This window comes from Mustela erminea, chromosome 10 (assembly GCF_009829155.1).
Source record: "Mustela erminea isolate mMusErm1 chromosome 10, mMusErm1.Pri, whole genome shotgun sequence".
NCBI lineage: Eukaryota > Metazoa > Chordata > Mammalia > Carnivora > Mustelidae > Mustela > Mustela erminea.
In genome coordinates, this window is record NC_045623.1 from 69,123,121 (window position 1) to 69,147,128 (window position 24,008).

The following is a 24,008-nucleotide window of genomic DNA, read 5'->3' on the forward strand; positions in this document are numbered from 1 at the left end:
TTGTATCAACATGGATATGACTGGAGGAGATAATGCTGAGTGAAATGAGTCAAGCAGAGAGAGTCAATTATCATATGGTTTCACTAGTGGAGCATAAGGAATAACATGGAGGACACTGGGAAAAGGAAAGAAGGAAATTGGGGGAAATTTGAGGGGGAGATGAACTATGAGAGACTGTAGACTCTGAGAAACAAACTGAGGGTTTTGGAGGGGAAGGGGGTAGGGGGTTGGGTGAGCCTGGTGGTGGGTATTAAGGAGGGCACGTATTGCATGGAAAACTGGGTATGATGCATAAACAATGAATCTTGGAACACTGAAAAAATGAAAGTTTAAAAAATTTTTTAAAAAGAAAGAAAAAAAATTCAATTCAGTTTTATTATTTTCTTTCCAAAACACCTTTCTCTATTTAAAAATATTCAATGGCACCTACTGCCTGTCAACTCAAGCCCAAATCTTAGCTTGGCATTCAAAGCCTTCCACAATCCTATTGTCTATTTTTCTTGTTTTCTCTCCCATCATTCTGTTTCTTGTTAGACTCCTGCTCCTGCTGGATTAGACTAGGATTTAATCTTAAAACAAGCTCCCTGATACACTTGGATGTGTGATATTGACCTCACTGCCTAAGCAGCCCTTCTTCTACTTCTCTGCCAAGCAAAATATTGTTATAGATCAAGATACAGCTCAGAGTACTATTATACTACAACAAGTTCTTAAATGATTTCCCTGCAGTCTATCTTGTATATCACGTCTAAGCCAATCTTACTAAAACAATTGTTTTTATCCTTTTATTATCAGCCAATGACTGGGAGTTCTAGTTCAAGATAGCAAACTAAACAATTACGTTAGAGATGTGGGAAATTCTTCAGCATGTGACTATTAAGAATGAGGACATTCTTCTACCTTATAATAAAAACCACCACACTCATGAAATTTAATACTGATATAGTGTTACTAATATAAACTTCATAGTCAAATTTCCCCAATTTTCTGATAACATTCTTTATAGTGAGAGAGAAAGAGATCCTATCTCCAACTAAGTATATCATGTTGCATTTAGTTGACATGTTTCTTCCGCCTCATTTAATAAAGAAGAACTCCCTAATATTTTATTGGTATTTCATGACATGGTTGTTTTTGAAGAATCTAGGACAGTTGCATTGCAGAATATTCCTTAATTTAGGTTTATTCAATTATTTTCTCATGATTAACTTTAGGTAATTTGGGGGGCACCTGGGTGACTCAGTCACTTAAACATCTGCTTTCAGCTCAGGTCATGATCCCAAGCTCCTGAGATCAAGTCCCATGTTGAGCTCCCTGCTCATCAGGGAGCCTGCTTCTCCCTCTCCCTCTGCTGCTCCCCCTACTTGTGCTCTCTCTCTTTCTCTATCAAGTTAATAAGTAAAATCTTAAAAAAATAAAACTTAGGTAATTTGGAGGGGGAGAGCAGGAATAGTGTATAGGAATTGTGTCCTCAGTGCCTCATAATGGGAGGTAAATAATGTCGATTGGTCTCATTTTTCACACTATAAATTTGGTCAGTTGGTTTTTAGAAGTCTGCTCTGGTGAAGAGATGCCCCAGCCTGAAAGGCACTCACGTGGCTAAGTGGGGCAAAATCCTGGGTGGGACAGTATGGTCTCAGGATCCTTGGAGGGTCACAGGAACACCAGGGGTGCCTGGGTGTGGCAGAGTTCCTCAGATCAGAGCAGGGAAATGAGTTGCAAGCAGTGAGCCCAGGAATGTGTTTTCAAATTGGGGTTACCATAAACCATGAACTAGAGCACAGTAAAGTGACTGCTTTCCAAGCAGGGGCCCAACAAGCAGAAGAACTGGCAAGATCCCCCTTCCTCACCTGGGAAGAGCAGCACAGGAGCACACTGCAGGATTCTTCAGGGTATGGAGACTAGAAAAGAGGCTGTGTGCTTGAGATAGAAATGCTTGGTCACAGGCTGGGTGAGCATAGAGTGCAGACAGACACCAGGAAGACCAGAGTGATTGATGGTTTTTCCCTGAGGGTGAACTGAGGAGTGGGGCCCTGGAGCCAAAAGCTCAGCTTGGGAGGCTCCCATTTTCATTCTCATCCTCTAAAGCTGTGCAGAAAGGCTTCAGGGAACAAAAGGCACATAGAACAAGCCAGAGAAACTTACTTAGCCTGGCCCCCTGGCAAAGACACTTGAGAATCAGTGCAACAGGCCCCTCCCCAAGAAGATCAGCCAAGAACATGCAGCCAAGATCAAGTTTACTGATCAAGGAGAACTGTAAAACTCCAGCACTAGAGGAACAGAGCATATAGAGTTCGTGGAGTTTTCCTCCCATGATTTTCAGTCTTTCGATTTTAATTTTTTCTCTTTCTTTTTTCAACCAATTTCTTATTTTACCAATTCTTTTCAAAATCTTTTTAGGGGCACCTGGGTGGCTCAGTCAGTTAAGTGGCTGCCTTTGCCTCAGTCATGATCCCAGGGTCCTGGGATGGAGTCCTGCATCAGGCTCCCTGCTCAGTGGAGAGCCTGCTTTTCCCTCTCCCTCTGCCTGCTGCTTTGCCTACTTGTGCTATCTTTCTAATAAATAAATAAAATCTAAAAAATAAAATTTTAAAAATTTTGAGTCTTACACTTACATTCTATCCCTTGTATTTAAGTGTATGTGTGTGTGTGTGATTTTCTTTATAATTCTTTCTTTATAATTTTGGGATGCAGTTTTTTCCAACAGGCCAAAATACATCCAGAATCTAGTGTACGGCTCTGTTCTCTTAACTTGTTTGATCATACATCATATTCTTTTTTTTTTGTTAAAGTCTTTTTTAATTTTCATTTTTACAGTTACATTGTATCCTTCCAAAGTATTCAATTTTATTTTTTACATATATAAGGTTTTCTTTCTTTACAATTTTGGGATTGAGTTTTCTAACAAGTGGACCAAAGTATACACAGGATCCAGTGTATTGCTCTATTCTGTCTGCTTGTCTGATAATATTCTTTCTTTTTTAAACCTTTCCCTTCTTTTGTTTCTTTTAATTTTTTTTTTCAGTTTTGTGTCTCTTCTGATTTGTTTAGTGTATATTTTGGGAGAGTCATTGTTGCCATTTTATTATTTTGTTCTCTTGTTCATCTGAGTGCATCTAGGCATTGAACAGGAGTCTGCAGGGTTTGGAGACTACAAAGGGGACCATTTGCCTGAGATAGAAACACTTGGACAAAACGACAAGACAGAAAAACTCACATCAAACAAGAGAACAAGAGGCAGTACTGACTGTCAGGGACCTAATCAGTATGGATATAAGTAAGATGTTGGAACTAGAGTTCAGAATAATGATTATAAATATACTAGCTGGGCTTGAAAAAAGCATAGAAAACACTAGAGAATCCCTTTCTAGAGAAATAAAAGAACTAAAATCTAATCAAGTCAAAATAAAAAAGGTCATTAATGAGAAGCAATAAAAAATGGAGGCTCTAGGGATGCCTGAGCAGCTCAGTTGGTTAAGGGTCTGCCTTCAGCTCAGATCATGATCCCAGGGTCCTAGGATCGAGTATCGCATCAAGCTCCTTGTTCAGTAGGGAGCCTGCTTCTCCCTCTTCCTGCTGCTCACCCTGCTTGTGCTCTCTCTCTTTTAAAAATAAATAAATATTTTAAAAAAAAAAAGGAGGCTCTAACTGCAAGGATAAATGAAAGGAAGACAAATACAGAAGACAAAATGGGAAAAAAATAAAGAAGCTGAGAAAAAGAGAGATAAACAACTACTAGATCATGAGGGGAGAAAAAGAGAGATAAGTGATACCGTGAAGCAAAACATTAGAATAACTGGGATCCCAGAAGAAGAGGAAAGAGAGAGAGGTACAGAGGTATATTGGAGCAAATTATAGTGGAGAACTTCCTTAATCTGGGGAAGGAAACAGGTATCCAAGTCCAGGAGGCACAGGACATCCCACTCAAATCAATAAAAATAGGTCAGCACCCTGACATATAATAGTGAAACTTATAAATCTCAGAGACAATGAGAAAATCCTGAAAGCAGCTTGGGACAAGAAGTCCATAACCTACAAGGGTAGAAACATTAGATTGGCAGCAGACTTACCCACAGAGACCTGGCAAGCCAGACAGGACTGGCATAATATATTCAGGGTGCTAAATGAGAAAAATATGCAGCCGAGAATACTTTATCCAGCTAAGATGTCATTCAAAGTAGGAGGCATGTAGAAAGCTTCCAGGACAAACAGAAACTAAAAAAATTTGTGATCACCAAATGAGCCCTGCAAGAAATATTAAAAGAGATCCTTTAAGCAAAGAGGGAGCCCAAAAGTAACATAGACCAGAAAGGAACAGAGACAATACACAGAAACAGTGACTTTACAGATAAGACAATAGCACTAAATTCATATCTTTCAATAGTTACCTTGAATGTAAATGGGATAGGTGCCCCAATCAAAAGACATAAAATATCAGATTGGATAAAAAAGCAAGGCTCATTGATAGGCAGACTGTAAGAGACTCATTTTAGGTCTAAAGACACCTCCAGATTTAAAGTGAGGGGCTGGAAAACCATTTACAAAAAAAAAAAAAAGCTGGGGTGGAAATCCTTATATCAGACAAATTAGATTTTAAACCAAAGACTGTAATAAGACATGAGGAAGGACACTATATCATAATTAAAGCATCTATCTAACAAAAAGATCTAACAGTTGTAAATATTTATCCCAACATGGGAGCAGCCAATTATATAAGACAATTAATAACAAAATCAAAGAAACACATCGACAGTAATACAAGAGTAGTAGGGGACTTTATCACCCCACTCACTGCAATGGACAGATCATCTAAGCAAAAGATCAACAAGGTAACAAGGGCTTTGAATGACACAATGGACCAAAGGGACTTCACAGGTATATTCAGAATATCCCATCCCAAAACAACAGAATACACATTCTTCTCTAGTGCACATGGAACAGTCTCCAAAGTAGATCACATCCTGGGTCACCAATCAGATCTCAACCAGTAGCAAAAGATCAGGATCATTCCCTGCACATTTTTGCACCACAATGTTTTAAAACTGAAACAACCACAAGAGGAAAGTTGGAAAGAACCCAAATACATGGAAGTTAAAGAGCATCATACTAAAGAATGAATGGGTCAACCAGGAAATTAAGAAGAATTTAAAAAATTCATGGAAACGAGTGAAAATGAAAACACAACAGTTTAAAAGCTTTGGGATGTAGCAATGGAGATCCTAAGAGGGAAGTATATAGCAATACAAGCCTTTCTCAAGAAAAAGAAAGGTTTCAAATACACGACCTAATCCTACACCCAAAGGAGCTGGAGAAAGAACAGCAAAGTAAGCCCAAATCCAGAAGAAGAAGAGAAATAATAAAGATCAGAGCAAAAATCAATGAAATAGAAACCAAAAAAAAAAAAAAAAAAAAGAAAGAAAGAAAGAAAGAAAAAAAAAAACCCAGTAGAACAAATCAATGAAACCAGGAGCTGGTTCTTTGAAAGAATAAGATTGATAAACCCCTGGCCAGACTTATCAAAAAGAAAAGAGAAAGGACCCAAATAAATAAAATCATGAATGAGAGAGGAGAGATCTCAACTAACATGGAAGAAATACAAACAATTGTAAGAACATATGAGCAACTCTATGCCAATAAATTAGGCAATCTGGAAGAAATGGATGGATTCCTAGAACATATAAACTACCAAAACTGAAACAGGAAGAAATAAAAAACCTGAACAGACCCATAACCAGCAAGGAAATTGAAGCAGTAATCAAAAATCTCCCAACAGACAAGAATCCAGGGCCAGGTGACTTTCTAGGGGGAATTCTACCATTTTTTAAAAAAGATTTTATTTATTTATTAGACAGAGAGAGAGAGATCACAAGTAGGCAGAGAGGCAGGCAGAGAGAGAGGAGGAAGCAGGCTCCCTGCTGAGCAGAGAGCCTGATGCGGGGCTCCATCCCAGGACCCTGAGATCATGACCTGAGCCAAAGGCAGAGACCTAACCCACTGAGCCACCCAGGCTCCGCAAATATCATTCTTAATTGGAAAAAACTGAAAGCTTTTCCCCTAATGTCAGTAATACAGCAGGGATGTCCACTATCACCACTGCGATTCAACATAGTACTAGAAGTTCTAGCCTCAGCAATCAGACAACAAAAAGAAATAAAAGGAATCTGAATCAGTAAAGAAGTAGTCAAGTTCTCACTCTTCACAGATGACAAGATACTCCATGTGGAAAACCCAAAAGACTCCAGCCAAAAATTGCTAAAACTCATACAGGAATTCAGCAACATGGCAAGATATAAAATCAATGCACAGAAATCAGTTGCATTTCTATACACTAACAATGAGACAGAAGAAAGAGAAATTAAGGAGTTGATCCCATTTACAACTGCACCCCAAACCATAATATACCTACGAATGAAACTAACCAAAGAGGCAAAGAATCTGAACTCAGAAAACCATAGAACACTCATGAAAGAAATTGAGGAAGAAACAAAGAAATGGAAAAATGTTCCATGCTCATGGATTAGAAGAACAAATACTGTTAAAATGACTATGCTACTTATAGCAATCTACACACTCAAAGCAATCCCTACAAAATACCATCAACTTTTTTCACAGAGCTGGAACAAAAAAATCCTGAAAACTGTATGGAACCAGAAAAGACCCGGAATAGCCAAAAGAATGTTGAAAAAGAAAACCAAAGGTGGTGCCATCACAATTCTGGACTTCAAGCTCTATTACAAAGCTGTAGTCATGAAAGTATGATACTGGCACAAAAAGACACACATAGATCAATGGAATGGAATAGAGAACCCAGAAATGGACCCTCAACTCTATGGCCAACTCATCTTCAACAAAGCAGGAAAGAATATCCAGTGGGAAAAAAGACAGTGTCTTCAACAAATGGTGTTGGGAAAATTGAACAGCCACATGCAGAAGAATAAAACTGAACCATTTCCTTATACTGTACACAATAGATTCAAAATGGATGAAAGACCTAAATGTGAGACAGGGATCTATCAAAATCCTAGAGAAGAACACAGGCAGCTACCTCCTCATCCTCAGCTGCAGCAACTTCTTGCTAGACATGTCTTCAAGGGAAGGGAAACAAAGTAAAAAATGAGCTATTGGGACTTCATCAAGATAAAAGAACTTTTGCACAGCAGAGGAAACAGTCAACAAAACCAAAAGAAAACCAAAAGAATGGGAGAAGATATTTGCAAATGGCATATCAGATAAATGGTTAGTATACAAAATCTATAAAGAATTTATTAAACTCAACACTCAAAGAACAAATAATCCCATCAAGAAATGGGCAGAAGACATGAATAGACATTTCTGCAAAGAAGACATACAAATGGACAACAGACACATGAAAAAATGCTCAATATCCCTTGGCATCAGAGAAATACAAATCAAAACTACAATGAGATACCACAATGAGATACCAGCTCACACCAGTCAGAATGGCTAAAATTAACAACACAGGAAACAACAGATGTTAGCAAGGATGCAGAGAAAGGGGTACCCTCTTACACTGTTGGTGGGAATACAAGCTGCTACAGCCACTCTGGAAAACAGTATACAGGTTCTTCAAAAAGTTGAAAATGGAGCTACCCTATGACCCAGCAATTGCACTACTAGGTATTTACCTCAAAGACAAAAATGTAGTGATCTGAAGGGGCACCTCCATCCCAACGTTCATAGTAGCATCGTCCACAATAGCCAAACTATGGAGAGAGCCCAGATGTCCATCGACAGATGGATATAGGATATATACACACACATACACATACATACACATACCTACATACACTCACACAGAAACACACTCTAATACTACTCAGCCATCAAAAAACCGAAATCTCTCTATCTGCAATGATGTGGATGTAACTAGAGGGTATTTGTTAAGCAAAATAAGTCAATAAGAAAAAGATTATCATATGATCTCACTGATAGGTGGAATTTAAGAAACAAAACACAGGATCGGAGGAGAAGAAAGAAAAATATAAAACAAGATAAAATCAGAGAGGGAGACAAACCATAAGAGAGTCTTAATCATAGGAAACAAACTGAGGGTTGCTGGAGGGGAGAGGGCGCGGGGATGGGGTGTTAAGGTGATGGACATTGGAGAGGGTGAGGCTATGGTGAGTCCTGTGAATTGTGTAAGACTGTTGAATCACACACCTGTACCCCTGTACCCCTGAAACAAACAATGGCATGTCAGATATGCATTATATGTTAACTAAAAAATAAATAAAAATGAAAATAAGGGAAAAAAATGATCATTTGGTTTGATTACTTTTAACGTCTTTTCCCATTGGAAAAGTAGTTCTTTCTCTTTTTGTACAGAATCTGTGTGTATGTACAGATTCTTTGAGATGTGAATATCATGTTCTCAACTATCTTAAACTTAATGTGTACTAACACATTGACTTCTTGCATAAATCAATTATTACTAAAGAGATTGCAAAAATGATTTCCTAATTCTATGTTTCTACATTTATTAGTTGGCTTTCTGTCCTTAGCCCTTTAAATTTTTTATAAAAGGTTTTCAGGATGGGGCGCCTGGGTGGCTCAGTGGGTTAAGCCGCTGCCTTCGGCTCAGGTCATGATCTCAGGGTCCTGGGATCGAGTCCCACATCGGGCTCTCTGCTCAGCGGGGAGCCTGCTTCCTCCTCTCTCTCTCTCTGCCTGCCTCTCTGCCTACTTGTGATCTCTCTCTGTCAAATAAAAAAAAAAAAAAAAAGGTTTTCAGGATGGATTCATGGGTCCTTTTTTAGTTCAATATGTTACAATTTATTATTATTCATTTTGTCCTCAAAATTTCCCTAATTTGAAAAGTGGGAGCCTCTTTAAGCTAACTCAGGTGTCCTTTTGACATGGTCCCATCAATTTATGTGTGCTTTCTTACTTTAGGTGCAAGAAAATGTTCTAGGTTTACTTCATAATTTCCTCGCCCCAATCCTAGAATTAACCGTTTCTTCAAGGAATATTATTTCCTTTGAGCGGAGAATTGTTTTTAGAAACCAAGTCTGAGAGGCACCTGGGTGGCTTAGTCAATAAGTGTCTGCCTTCAGCTCAGGTCATGATCCCAGGGTGTGGGATTGAGCCCTGCATCAGGCTCCCTGCTCAGCAGGAAGCCTGCTTCTCCCTCTCCCACTCCACCTGCTTGTATTCTCTCTCTCACTGTGTCTCTCTGTTAAATAAATAAAATCTTAAAAAAAAAAAAAAAAAAGAAGAAACCAAGTCTGAGCATTAACTGTGTTGATACATGAGATGAGGGATCAGTATTAGGAAATACAGTATAAACACATAGAGCATAAAGATACTAATGCTGGGCACCTGGGTGGCTCAATGGGTTAAAGCCTCTGCCTTCGGCTCAGGTCATGATCCCAGGGTCCTGGGATTGAGCCCCGCATCGGGCTCTCTGCTCAGCAGGGAGCCTGCTTCCTTCTCTTTCAGTGCCTGCCTCTCTGCCTACTTGTGATCTCTGTCCGTCAAAATAAATAAATAAAATCTTTAAAAAAAAATTAAAAAAAAGATACTAATGCTAATAATAGTATTAGAAGTATCTTTGTAAATAAATACATACACACACAAACACACATTGCATATACATACATACTAATACCTTCAATTCCAACCCAATACCATAGCACATGGCTTTTTTTTTTTTTCTGATTTGCATTTCCCTAATGATTAATGACTTTGAGCACATTTTTATGTATCTGTTGGTTATTCGTACATCTTCTTTCAAAAGATTTCTCTTCAGGTCTTTTGCCATGGCTCACTCTTGAACTATTACATGCTTAGGTGAAAATCCAGGGTATCCAGGGGCAAAACAACAGCTGGAGAGTTGAAAGAGCCAAGCAGATACTTCAGTTATTGTCTACCAGAGTGGAGAGAGATTTAACCTATAAAAGCTTATTTGGTTTAAGTAAGAGGAAAAGCTCTAAGTCTGATGAATAGTTCTAACTTGAATCATCGTAATATAAAGACGTGGTTCCTCAACCGGTTTCCAGATTTGAGCTAGTTCTCAAACTCAGAGCCTTTTAGATAAAAGATGGCCTTTGAGGAAGGGCCCAGCTGTTCTGCTAAAAATTTACATTACAAATTTTATTACATAGAAAATCTTCCTCCTACACTTCCTCCCAAATATCTGCAGCCATTAGCCAATGTGAGAGTGCATTGGGCTAAGGCAAATAACCAGATTTAAAAAACAGATTACCAGATACTGGCTATGAACTGCCACTAATTCCTGGATATCTAAAAGTCACAGTGGTCCCCTAGTTAAAATAGGGGCCTATGGAAGTAAGGTCATTAATGTAGTTTTAGACTGGTTCATCTCAGTTAGCCCAGTGGGTTCCAAACCAAACCCATGGTTATTTCCTCCAGTCCTAGGAGGCATAATTGGAGTAGGCATACTTAGCAAAGGGCAAAATCTCCACATTGGTTCCCTAACCCATGGGATGAGGGCTATTGTGTTAGCAAAAACGAAGTGGAAGCCACTAGAACTGCTTTCCCCACCCAAAATAATAAACCAAAAGCAATACACATAGAGAGAGATTAGAAATTAATGCCACTTGAAGGACTCAGAAGTGGTAATTCTTGCCATATCTCTTTTCAAGTTGCCTATTTGGCCTGTGAAGAAGAAGATAACACTTAGAAAATGAAAATGGATTGTTTTAAGCTATTTAATCAGGTAGTCACTCTAATTATAGCTACTGTTCCTGGTGTTGCTTCATTGGTGGAGCAAACCAGTGCTTTCTCTTGTATATGCTATCCACCTATTCCTCCAGCAAATAATTTTTTTCTTTATTCCTGTTAGTGTGGACCATAACACGCAGTTTTATTTCATCTCTAAAGATCAGCACTAACTTCGCTGTTCTACTGCAGGGTTAAATTACCTCTCTAGCTCTCTGTCATAATTTAGTCTAAATGGGCCTTAATCCTCATTTCATACAAATGGACACCAGAAGACATTTGTGATATCATGCTAGCTGGATATGGTAAACAAACATTAGTAACTACCCTAGATAATATGGTTAGATAAATGCAAGCCAGAGGGTGGAAATAAATTTTACAAAATTCAAGGGCCTGTTGCCTCAGGAAAATTACTACGAATCCAGTGGTCTGGAGCATATCCCTTCCAAGGTGAAAGACTAGTTGCTGCATCTGATACCTCCAACCACTAAGAAAGAGGCACAATGTATAGTGGACTCCTTTGGATATTGGAGGTAACATATATTTCATTTGAATGTGCTACTTGGACCCACTCACTGAGGAACCTGAAAGAGGTTCCAGTTCTGAGTATGGTCTGGAAGAATAGAAAGCTCTGCAACAGATTCAGGCTACTAAGTTAGTTCTGCCACATAGCAGATCCATGCTATGTGAAGTGTTTGTAGCAAAAAGATATACTCCATGGAGACTTTATCAGGCAACTCTAGGTTAATGAGAGTCTGTAGGATTCTAAACAAAGCCATGTTATCACCTGCCAATTATTCTTCTTTGGAAACATCCTCTGGCTTACTATTAGACTAGTAGGGATTTAACATGTGACTATGGCCACCAACTTACCTTTGAGTTCAACTGTTCACCATGAACTGGTGTTGTCTGATTTCCTAACACATAAAGTTAGGCATGCAGATCTGTACTCAATTACAAATGGCATTAGGTTATATAAAATTGAATTTGAGCAGATTCTTAAACCACAAAGAAATTGCATGAGAAAATGGTTGAGATACCCATGGCTCTTACTCCTGCTACATGGTCTCTCTGTCACCATATAGCTATGGCATCAAGTAAAGAAAATACTTGATCCTGACTTTCAGACAGTTCTACATGATATGCCAGCATCATCTCAGAGTTCACACCTAAATTAAGAGAGCCCTGCTCATGTATGGCCTTGATAGGCAGGGGTGAAAGTCTCAGTAGGCATAACTTTGAGCAGTGACCTAGCTGTATAGCTTGGAAGAATAAATTTTCAGAGGTATAGATTTTTGTTGATTCATTGGCAGTAGGTAATGGTTTGGCTGAATGGTAGGAGACTTGTAAGGAATACAACTGGAAAATTAGTGACAAGGAGTCTAGGAATGATGTATGTAGGTAAGTTTCCCGATGGAGAATGGACACAGAATATGAATATAAATGAGTCTTAAGTAAATGCTACCCCAAGAGCATTATCAGAAGAAATTTAATAATTAAGTGGACAAGATGATCCACTCCATGGACGTCAGCCTCTTTCAAAAGTCATCCTTGCTACTGCTATGAATAATAAACCATCCTTTGTCACTATAAAACCACTGAGGGCTAACTTGTCAGAGGGCACGAATGGTGAAATCTTAGATTCTTTACAGTTCTTGAAAATAAGATTATTTTAGACTGCTGTAATTTCATATGCTTATCAGTCTTTTCAATTATATAGCTATGATATAGAATAACATTTTAATAAAAGTAAATGTGTTAGGTTTTGAGAAAAAAGCTCAATCTATTCATTCATACTATAACAATTATTTTATATGCATAGATCTCTTTATTTCTCATTTGTAATGACAAGAATTTGGTTAGGATGCTTTGTTCATATTAACAGAAACAGAACTCTTTTTACTTTATGCAAAAAGGACAATTTATTATAAAATTACAAGGGTACCCTACCAAAGCCCAGAACCACAGTTAAAAACAGGACATTAATAAATATCAAATCTTGCTAGCTTAAGCAAACAGGGGAAATTATTATTAGGATACCAGACTGCCATACTAAGCCAAGGGCAGCTTCACGAAGGGCTGGAATAAGGAAATGGACGACTATTAGAAAGCAGGAATCACATTCGCCTTATCTCTCATCTCTGCTTTTTACTTTGCAAGTGCTTCGCTGCTCTCTCACTGCAGATTTACTATTTTTCCTTCCCAAACGTAGCCCATAGCTCCTCAGGTTGTTTCCGCTATTCCAGAGACTAATCAAATCAAAGCTAGACTCTCTTATCTCCAATCCCAAATTCCTAGAAAAGTTTTAACATCTTAGCAAAATTAGAGATAACTTCTCTGGGATAGGTAGTAAGATATAAGTTGGTGAGACACCAAGAGACAGAGAACAATTTATATATACGCTGTTCCTTACAGACCCTGAGTTCAAATAGCTTACTTAGATGTAGGGGTGGACATCTAAGAGAGCTGTTTTCACAACCAGTAACTATGTAGAAACAATGAGGTGTTCAGGAGACAGGTATTCTAATCCTTTTTAATATTTCCCATGGGACAGAATCAATAGACATGGGCAACGCTACTTTTAATTGAGAGAAGTTTCTTTTCATTTATTGTAATAGGTATGATTTATCTCTTGGGGAGATATGCACAAGTGTAGGTGAGTAACTTAAACACAAAAGTTAATATTATATTTAGTCATCTTCCAAAAAAGAAAGAAGGAGAGAGAGAGAGAGGAGGGAAGGAAGAAAGGAGAGAACTGATTATATGGAGACTATTTAGGAGAAAGGGAAAAAAGATTAATTACATGGTGGATGATTTCAGAAATCCCTCAGGACTAAACACAGAAATCTGACCAAGGGTCTCTCAGATTATTTTCATTAAGAGGTTTTGGAAAACTCATTAAACTCAGTAAATTTTCTGCATTACCCACTTAGAATTATTCCTAATAAAATGATAAAGATATGTTTAAAAAAAAAAAAAAGGATCTCTCAGATTAGTGAGAACTCTGATTCATCTAGCTTGAATCAGCGGTTTAGGAAAATAGCTGGCCACATTTCCATCATAGTGGAGTAAGGATTGGGAAACCATTCTGAGAAACGGACATAGGAAGGGGCAAAGAAAATTATTTTCTGGATTCTTCAGTTTCCAGGCTCCCCTAGAAGAGCAAAATTATATTGTTTACCAAAATCATGACAAAATAAAATTTGAATGTTAAGAGATTTATGTATTTAAAATTCAGAAAAGCTGATGGAAGTATTCTGCCCAGCCCTACCCACATGGAAGTAAAATTGAAAATGTCAAAAGTATAAGGAAATGTTGTGAATGTTTTATTCAAAAATCTATTTATGCTGAAGGTTTTTAAAAGTATTTCTCTTGTATGTTGAAATACATTCATATTATTTATTATGTCCTTTGATGAAATACAAGGAGTTAAACTTAATATTCATAATGTCACTCTACTGCTTCCTGTAATTTTGTTTCTAGAAATAAGAAATGGCAAGGGAAGTAGGACCACTCTAAGGTAAAGAACAAGTAATATTAGTATGGACATGTTAAGAGACTCAGAAGCTGGTGATTCAGTTTTAACTTTCCATGATTTCAGTGTATACAATGTTTCAAAAGAAAAAAGTCATTCAATATTATGTTGAAGGTTTTGTATTTCAACCTCTGCATTTCTTCGTGAAAATATTTCCTTAATGCTGTCATCTTTCTGATCATCATAAAGTGCCATATTCAGTACATTTTCAGTACAGTCTTCTAAGGAAATTGTTGACAGGTATGAAAATACTTTTTCCAGTAGAGGTTCCCTGAGAAAAGGCATTGGAGAGTTCTTTTTTGCTAGAGTATCATCAAAAAACCAGTCATCAGCTGCTTCTATACTTTGGCTGTGATAAGAATTAGATGGTAGTGTTGATAAGGTTAAGGTAACACTGCTGGGATGTGTTGCCAAGCTAGTCTCTGAGGGGTCACAAATGACCTTCTGCGTTGCAAGGCAGAATTCGTCTTTAGAGTGATCTTTAATTGCTGTAAAAGAAAATTAGATTTACTATTAATACTATACATTCATGACCTGAATCTTACATATAAAGGCAATATTTCTTTTTAAAATTCAGACTCTTTTTTGGGTTAAAATGGACAGAAGGATGCAATAGTGAAAATTCTAAGTTGCTATCATCATCTGTACAATGTTAAGTATGTAACTGGGGATTAACAACTTCATTACAATCAAGAATAGAAAAGGCTGTTCTAAAGAAAATCAACCTGTTTTAATAGGAGAAGATTCTAAATAGGCTAGAAAGCTCAGTTCTGGAATATTGTAAGTAGGCAGATTATAAAATGTTTGGTCCACAGTGGAAAGGGCCTATGGGTTGTCTTGACACCAATTAAACTAACTACTAACATTCTTAGAGTGCCTTATAATATGTGAAGCAGTTTGATATATTTCCATATATCATTTATCCTTCCAATAATTTTTCAAGGAAGTTATTATTAGAACCATTTCACAAAAGAGAAGACTAAGATTTAGAGACTGATGACTCACCACAGATCAGAGACACAACGGACTTCACCTAGACTTCTAGTACTCTAAGATTCATTCTTCTTCAATTATTACATTATTTATACTGCACAGTTGATATTTTAAAATGTTGTTTAGAAAATATACTACATAATATATAGTATATATATACACCTTAGGATTAAGTATCTTTTATAATATTTTACATACTGAACTTTGATATTAATGTATTAATTATTAAAGCTGTTTTAAATATCTTATTACATTTTGTATATCCAACATTTCTTACATAGGAGGAAAATATTTTGAGGTAGTAAGACACAATATACAATACCTAGAGGATTATAAAATACTCATGTCTTTTGACCCTCCAGGATAACTATAGGGCATTGACTATGACACTTTTTTTTTTTTTTTAATCTTAGGGATGGTGGGGGATGAATGGAGACAATCTGAAACAGGCTACATGGGGCACCTGGGTGGCTCAGTGGTTTAAAGCCTCTGCCTTTGGCTCAAGTCATGATCCCAGGGTCTGGGCATCGAGCCCCGCATCAGGCTCTCTGCTCAGCAGGGAGCCTGCTTCCTTTCCTCTCTCTCTGCCTCCCTGTGATTTCTGTCTGTCAAAATGAATGGAATCTTTAAAAAAAAAAAAAAGAAACAGGCTACATGCCAGGCATGGAGCTCTATGCCAGGCTTGATCTCACAACCCTGAAATCATGACCTGAGCTGAAATCAAGAATTGGACAGTTAACCCAATGAACCACCAAGATGCTCCTGACTATGATGCTTTCGGGTATAAATAAGGAAGAAAAATTTGATTTTCACATTTTAAGATGTGACATTGTAAGTTTTGTTTTTTAAGGAATATATGCCCACTCACATACTAATACATTAATGTTTCCCTTGAATTTCCATGGTATTAAAACAATATTTAGATAACATTTAGGTAGGCCTCTTGGTTCTTTAAAAATTGCTATAATTATATATAATTATGGTTTCTTCTAACAAATTGTTGAGAAAATTTACCTTTTATATGTGCTGTTTCCTTTTTTCTTTGCTCCTCCTACATAAAAAAAGTTATTCATATTTTAAAAACTGAATGGTTTCTCTATAATTTTTAAAATATATTTAATTTATATTTATATGAGAATAATATATTTTAACTTCATAATAAGGTTTTGATGGATTTTTTTCCCATAATATGAATTTATTTCATCAAAATATACTGACAGGAAAAAAAAAGTGTTTAGGTATCATCTGGAGAAAACATGAACTGGTTCAAGAAGGCAATCTCAGGATTAGGAATGAAGGGGTGAAATAGAGTTCATCAGGATTATTTCTCCCCCTCCTCACTAACTCAGAGTCACTAGAACTAAAGAGGTCTAAAAAACTAATTGGAATTCTTACTCATTTCATTAACCAACAACAAAAACATGAATTCATGTGCTATTCTTTTGAAGCAAATAAAATAGTTGCTCAAACAATATATTCTAAGATGTACTCTGCAAAGTGTAGTGGTACAGTAGTTCTCAAACTCCAGGGCATCAGAATCACCTGGTGTGCCTATTATTAAAATGTTGATACTTGGACATAATATCAGACCCTACTAAAACACATTCTCTGGGAGGAGATTGGGAGTATCCATTGTAACACTCTGATTACAGAGTTACAGAGTTCTGATTCAGTTTTTCTTAGACCACTAGATAAACAGTGGGCTACTGCATAGGGTGTTTGGGATGGAGTGGGTAAAAATGAGGCAGGAGAGATAATAACATTGCTTTCTTGTGTTTTAGGGGAACAGTGTTAGTACTCCATGCTGATCTGCATTGTCCTATTCCCCAAAATGGTTTCTTAGGATATATATATATACACACACACACACATGCACACACACACACACACTATACATTATATAGTATACATTATAAGTATGTGTGTGTGTGTGCATGTGAGTGTGTATATATATAATATATATATTTCATATATGTCTTATATGTATATAGGATAACACCTAAGCACTTTTTTTGTAATCAACTTTACTTATTTGTTCTGTTTACCTTTTATTAATATAAATACCAGTACAGGCTCCTGACTTACCTTGCCTAGACTTAGGACCAATTCAGTTTGTGACTCCTATATAAATTATATCAGAATGCTGCCCCTCAGACTTTTATGTGCCTATGTTTTACCCGGTGAGTTTGTTCAAATGCAGATTATGACCCAGTAGGTCTGGAGTGGGGTCTGAGACTGTGCATTTCTAACAGATGTGCCTAGGTAATAACAATATTGCTGGTCTGGGGACCACAGAATAAGGCCCTAGACTGACTGAAATTCCACCCAAATTTAAGGGAATTGCAAAATGGACATTCTTACATATTGCTGCCTATAAACAGGTAGAATTTTTCTGGAAGGCCATATAACAAATCTACTTCTAGAAATGTATTATGCCAGGTTAATAATTTTGGATTTATGTAAATATTCAGTTACCAGAATGTTCTTTACAACAATCTTAAGCATTTTTTAAATCTGTAATTTAAAATTCTAAAAGATATACTTAAATGTATTATGATACATAGATAATAATATAATCAATATTCTTCCAACTATTAAAAATTATGCTATAGTTTCAGAAGTAAGGGCTCAAAAAATGACAGGGATGTATAAAAAAGGGAAACAAACTTGGGGGTTCTCACTGCTTAAATCTGGAAAAAACTGAGCATCAAAATAAGTACAGTAATGGACTACCATCTGCTAAATAACACAGAAACCCATGAGTCTACACAGATAATAAAGACAGAGAATTTTTTTTCTTATAGTAGAAAGCCCAATGGAAGATGGAAGTAGTATCATAAGAAAAACATTATTTTGCTACAGCTTTGTAAAGCAAGGTTCAGGTAAGAACCTTACCTTGGTTCAGGTAAGCAGAGGAACTCTACTTATCACCTGTCTACTTGGTAAGTAGAGTTTGATGAAGAAAGATATTTTCATGGTTACATGGTTCAAAGTGTCATCACACAGATTATTTAATTGCTAGGGTAAAAACAGGAATAATACAATGGGTGAAGTATAGACATCATCCTGATGGTGTGATCAACTAAAATCATTAGTGAAAAGCAGATGAACATTGTATGTCTTCATATGTGATAAAATGAATCTGATCACAAGGAAAGTCAAAATCAATCTTATGATCTATAAAGTAACTGACTGTATTCTTCAAAAATGTCAATATCCTGGAAGACAATAAAAGGACACTTCTAAAATATTTTGAACTGAATAATGATGAAAACAAAACATAAAAATTTGTGGGATGCAGCAAAAGCATTGCTTAGAAGAAAATTTAAATATTAGATGTTTACATAAAAGAAGTCTAAGGATAACAAATTGAATATTCTGAGCAAGACTGATTTAGAAAAAAAGAGATAGAATCAGGAATGAAAAGAGTGCCATCACTAAAGATTCTACAGATATTAAAAGGAAAATAAGTGGATACTATTAAAACTTTATGCCAATAAACTTAACAATTTAGATCAAATGGACAAATTTCTAAGGCATACAAAATAAAACACTTAAATAGCCCCATATCTATTAAAGGTCCTATATTTATAGTCAAAAACTTTCTCTGGAAGAAAACTCTAGACCTAGATGACCTCATTGCTGAATTCTAGGAAAACCTTTGAGAACACAGTACTGCCAATTATACACAAAAATTTTTCAAAAAGGAGAGGAACAGGAGACATTTCATAGTTTTCTGACCAGAATAACTATGATTTTAAAATCTAACGACAAAGAAGGGCATCTTGGTGGTTCAGGCTATTAAGTGTTTGCTTTCAGCTCAGGTCATGGTCCCAGGGTCCTGGGATTCAGCCCAGCACCAGGCTCCCTGTGCCTGCTTCTCCCTCTGTCCCTCGCACTGCTCCTGTTTTTTTTCTCTCTCTCTCAAATAAAGAAATAAATAAAATCTTTAAAAAAAATCTAATACAGATATTACAAGATAAAAAAATTATAGAATAATATTCCTCATATACATAGATGTAAAAGTGATTTAAAATATATCAGTAAATTGGAGTTTATTCCAGGAATATTCCAGGAATACAAGGTTGATTTAACATTTGAAATTCAATGTAATTCACAATAACAAAAGAGAAAATCCATGTGAACAATGTCAAAAGATGCAGAAAAACCATTTGGCAAAATTGAGCAAACTTCATGACTAAAAAAAACAGAAACAACAAACTTTCATTAGACTAAGAATAGAAGGAAATTTCCATGACCTGACAATATGCATCTACAAAAATTTTATAGTGAACGTTACACTTACTGGTAAAGAGTTGAATGTATTCTGAGATCAGGGATATAAAAAGGATAACTGTTCCTGACACTTCTATTTATCATTATTACATGAGGTCTTACCCAGTACAAGATGAAAAATTAAAATAAAAGCATAAAGATTAGAAAGTAAGTAAAGTTGATGTTTTTCACAGATGATATGATTGTGTTGAAGAAAACCTATGGAGTCCACACACACACAAAAATTACTAAAAGTAATAAGTAAATTTATTTATAAAAGTCACAGAAGACAGGTCAATAGAAGTATCAATTGTAGTAAAGATGGCAATTTGCTTCAAACCAATTTGCTTCAAACCAATCTATAAACTAAATGTAATTTCCATTACAATCTCAAAAAGGTATTTTGTAGTTAGAGATTAATTTATCTTAAAATTTATATGAACAGGCAAAAAGCCAAGAAAATCTAAAAAAATAACATTGAAAAAGAACAATGAAATTGGAGGAACAATACTGTCTAATTTTATGACCTACTATGTAGCTAGAGTGTGGTTTTGATAGAAATAGACACACAGGTTAACAGTATAGACAGAGAATCCAGAAATAGACCCACATGTATTTGCTCAACAGATTTTTGATAAAAGTTGCAAAAGCAATTCAATGTAAAAAGGATAGTCTTTTCAATAAATAGTGCTGGAATAATTAAACATCAGGAGCTCCCCAAATGAATTTTGACCTAAACCTCACACCTTATTAAAAAAATTAACTAAAAGTGGATCAAAGATAGAAATATAAAATGTAACACATAATAGCAAAAACAATCCTAAAAAAAAAAGTTGGAGAACTTCCTGAAATTAAAACTTACTTCAAAGCTATAATAATTAAGATGTGGAACTGATATAAGTATAGATATATAGATCAATGGAATGGAACTGACATTCCAGAAGTAAATGTTCACATGTATAGCAAATTGATTTTTGACAAGTGTTTAAAGACAATCATTGGGGAGAGCATAGACTTTTCAACAAATAGTGTTGGGACAAGATATGTACCTGTAAATGAATGAAGTTGGGCCCATACCTCACACCATATCAAAAACTAACTCAAAATAGATCAAACACTTAAATATAAGAGCTAAAACTATTAAAGCTCTTAGAAGAAAATATAGGTATAAATCTTTACACCTTAGATTAGAAAAAGGTTTTAGATACAACATTGAAGCTTTTTATCTTGATGAAATCTCAATAGTTCATTTTTACTTTGGTTTCCCTTGTCTCCAAAGATATGGCTAGTAAGAAGTAGCTATGGCCAACGTCAAAGAAGTTGCTTCCTGTGATCTCTAGGATTTTGATGGTTTCCTGTTTCACATTTAGGTCTTTCAACCATTTTGAATTTTTTTTTTTTTTTGTATGGTGTAACAAATTGGTCCAGTTTGATTATTTTGCGTGTTGCTGTCCAGTTTTCCCAACACTATTTGTTGAAGAGACTTTTTTCCCTTGATATTCTTTCCTGCTTTGTCAAAAATTAGTGGACCATACAGTTGTAGATCCATTTCTCGGTTTTCTTTTCTGTTCCATTGATCTACACATCTGTTTTTGTGCCAGTATCACATTGTTTTGATCACTAAGGCTTTGTAGAGTATCTTGATATTTGGGATTGTGATACATCCATTTTTGTTCTTTATCAAGATTGCTTTAGCTATTCGAGGTCTTTTAATTATAATTTTGATTATTTGCAAACAAAATTTGGTCAGTTCATACACTGGAATACTGTAAAAAAAAAAAAAGTCTATAATGTGGGGTGCCTGGGTGGCTTCAGTGGGTTAAAGCCTCTGCCTTTGGCTCAGGTCATGATCTCAGGGTCCTGGGATCAAGCCCTGCATGGGGCTTCCTCCTCTCTCTCTCTGCCTAATTGTGATCTCTGTCAAATAAATAAATAAAATCTTTAAAAAAATAAAGTCTATAGTGCACTATGGGTATATGCACCAACCTGGATGAAATCTCAGAAACATATTGTTGCACAAAAAAGTAAGAGTATATTAGACATGGAGTCTGAAATCATGTAAAATTTAATAATACATTGGTAAAATCATAAAGAAAAGCAAAGAAATGGTTAACTACATTATAAGATAGTTGCAGTGAAGGGCTGGGGTACAGACTGTAAGAGATAAATGAAGGCTCAGAACACCTCAAAGGTACTGGTAATATTCTATTTCTTATTCTGAGTGTTGGGTATAAATAATTACACTTATTAGTCTTTAAATTGTTTGTGGGTACTCTAATGTTTATATGCTGTATTTCACAATATACATTTTAGAAATGCAGCTCTAGTTCTATCCATTAAGCCGTATCTTTCATTATAATTTTCATCCTCCTGCCTGCCTGTCTCTAGGAGGTGAGGAAGAGGCCAATACACAGGCAGAAACTGAGATGAGAAAAAGGAGGAAAATATGAAAAATCCTTTTGTACTGCCTGAAATGATTGTGGCTGAAGTCAGTACTACCTTATTCTTTTCATACCCTGTTTTCATACTATGATTTATACTATCTTTTTTTCTGAATTAGGTTCCTATCACTATCAATAATTTTGAATAATATTCTATATTTTTTGTATATTATTTATCTCTCCCATTAGTCTATAAATCTCATGGAAACAGGGACTCTTGTTTTTCTTGTTCACTACCAAATTTCCAATTGCCTAGAATAGTGCCTGGCATATAGGACTCTATTAGGTATTTGTTGAATGAACAATAAACAGTTTAATGGTACTGTTATATATGTACTTCTTCCATCATAGTACTCTGTCCTTTCCTCCTGGCAAACTTCTATTCCTATCTCAAAATCCAACTAAAAATTTCTTCTCTGTGAAGGCTTTCTCAATTTATGCTCCCTTGTCTGCATTTCTTTAATTCTGTGGCTCTTACCATATTATGATGTAATTTTTATTTTATATGTTTTTCTTCTCTACTAACTTTGGGCTCATCTAGATCTGAACTCATATCTTATTTATGTAGCCTCAGAGCCAAACCTAGTGTTGTCATATTTAAGGCACTTGAAAAATATTTATTCAGCAAATGAACATTGAGTTCAACAAGAGTTCAATATTCAATATGTACAATGAAACCTTGATATTCTATCAATTTGCTGCTTTTTAAAATTAATGCTATAATAATAATGATGATGATGCTATAAACCACTAATATTTGTTTTGTTTAATTATATCATAGTTTTACATTTCCACTGGTATCTCTCCTGTTTTACTTTGTCCATATAACACTGTTTTGACACCACATAACAGAAAGTTAACTATGTGTCTGCCTTTCCCACTTGTACTACACTGAGGATAACTTATCATCCTTAACAGAATATACTGAAATCTTAATAAATCTTTGTTAAGTAGTACTTAATTTCAGTTAGTTGGTTTTTTAGATTATTTGGTTTTCTGAGTTTCCTCTTATTTCCAAATCACTTTCCTCTGTTAAGCCTGGCAATTTTGTTTTGTTTTTCTTGTGCAATTTTTCTTCATCCCTGTAATAATCCTAATATGAGGAGTATAGGTTCTTAGGCTAGAGATATAGAGAAGTAACTACTTCTTAGTTTTAGTTTTTCACTTTCCTATATTATAAAAACTAACTAGTTTGGGTAATTTAAATTTAGCTCCATATTACTATCTCTCATATCGAAAACAGTGGCTACTGTTTTTCAGATTTAAGGACAACAATGTTAGTGACATGGTATCAAATAAATTATTTGAAAATATTTCTATAAAACATCATACACTACCTGTGATAGGAATCCTCCAGTATGAAAATTTCGAGAAATAAAGACACAATGAGAATGAGATTTAATCTTTCCCTTTGATGATCTTTGCCTGCATCTCTCATCAATTGCTTTAAATTTGGAATTTCGAAATATTTCTCTGAAAAATATTTTATAGAGAATATTATCAAACATGAGTTCCATTATAAATAACTAAAATTATTTCTAATAGTTATACATAAAGGTTTAAAATCAGAAATATTAATATTTATTTTTATTTTTTATTAACATATAATGTATTATTTGTTTCAGGGGTACAGGTCTATAATTCATAAGTCTTACACAGGTCACAGCACTCACCATAGCACATACCTTCCCCAATGTCCATCACCCAGCCACCCCATCCCTCCCACGCCCCTCCACTCCAGCAATCCTCAGTTTGTTTCCTGAGATTAAGAGTCTCTTAAGGTTTGTCTCCCTCTCTGGTTTTGTTTTGTTTCATTTTCCCCCACCTTCCCCTATGATCCTCTGTCTTGTTTCTCAAATTCCTCATATCAGTGAGATCATTTAAGTGTCTTTCTCTGATTGGCTTATTTTGCTTAGCATAATACCCTTTGTTCCTTTCAAGTCATTGCAAATGACTTTCATTTTTTGATGGAGGCACAATATTCTGTTGTGTGTATGTGTCTGTGTGTGTGTGTATACCACCTTCTATATCCATTCATCTATTGATGGACATCTAGCCCCTTT

General features: G+C 35.7%; 1 protein-coding gene across 3 annotated transcripts in view; it reads right to left on the minus strand.

Moving 5' to 3' along the window:
- Positions 1 to 12,579: 12,579 nt before the first annotated feature.
- C10H1orf185 (chromosome 10 C1orf185 homolog) overlaps positions 12,580 to 24,008 on the minus strand; it is a 68,478-nt gene continuing 57,049 nt past the window's right edge. For 2 of the 3 annotated variants that reach the window (XM_032303035.1, XM_032303037.1), the window contains exons 3-5: positions 23,283 to 23,418; positions 16,244 to 16,280; positions 12,580 to 14,724 (exon numbers count right to left, since the gene is read on the minus strand). In XM_032303035.1, coding sequence (XP_032158926.1) covers positions 14,330 to 14,724; positions 16,244 to 16,280; positions 23,283 to 23,418 — 568 coding nt within the window. In that variant the 3' untranslated portion in view covers positions 12,580 to 14,329. The remainder of the gene's footprint in view (positions 14,725 to 16,243; positions 16,281 to 23,282; positions 23,419 to 24,008) is intronic. The other variant, XM_032303036.1, reaches the window with a different exon arrangement.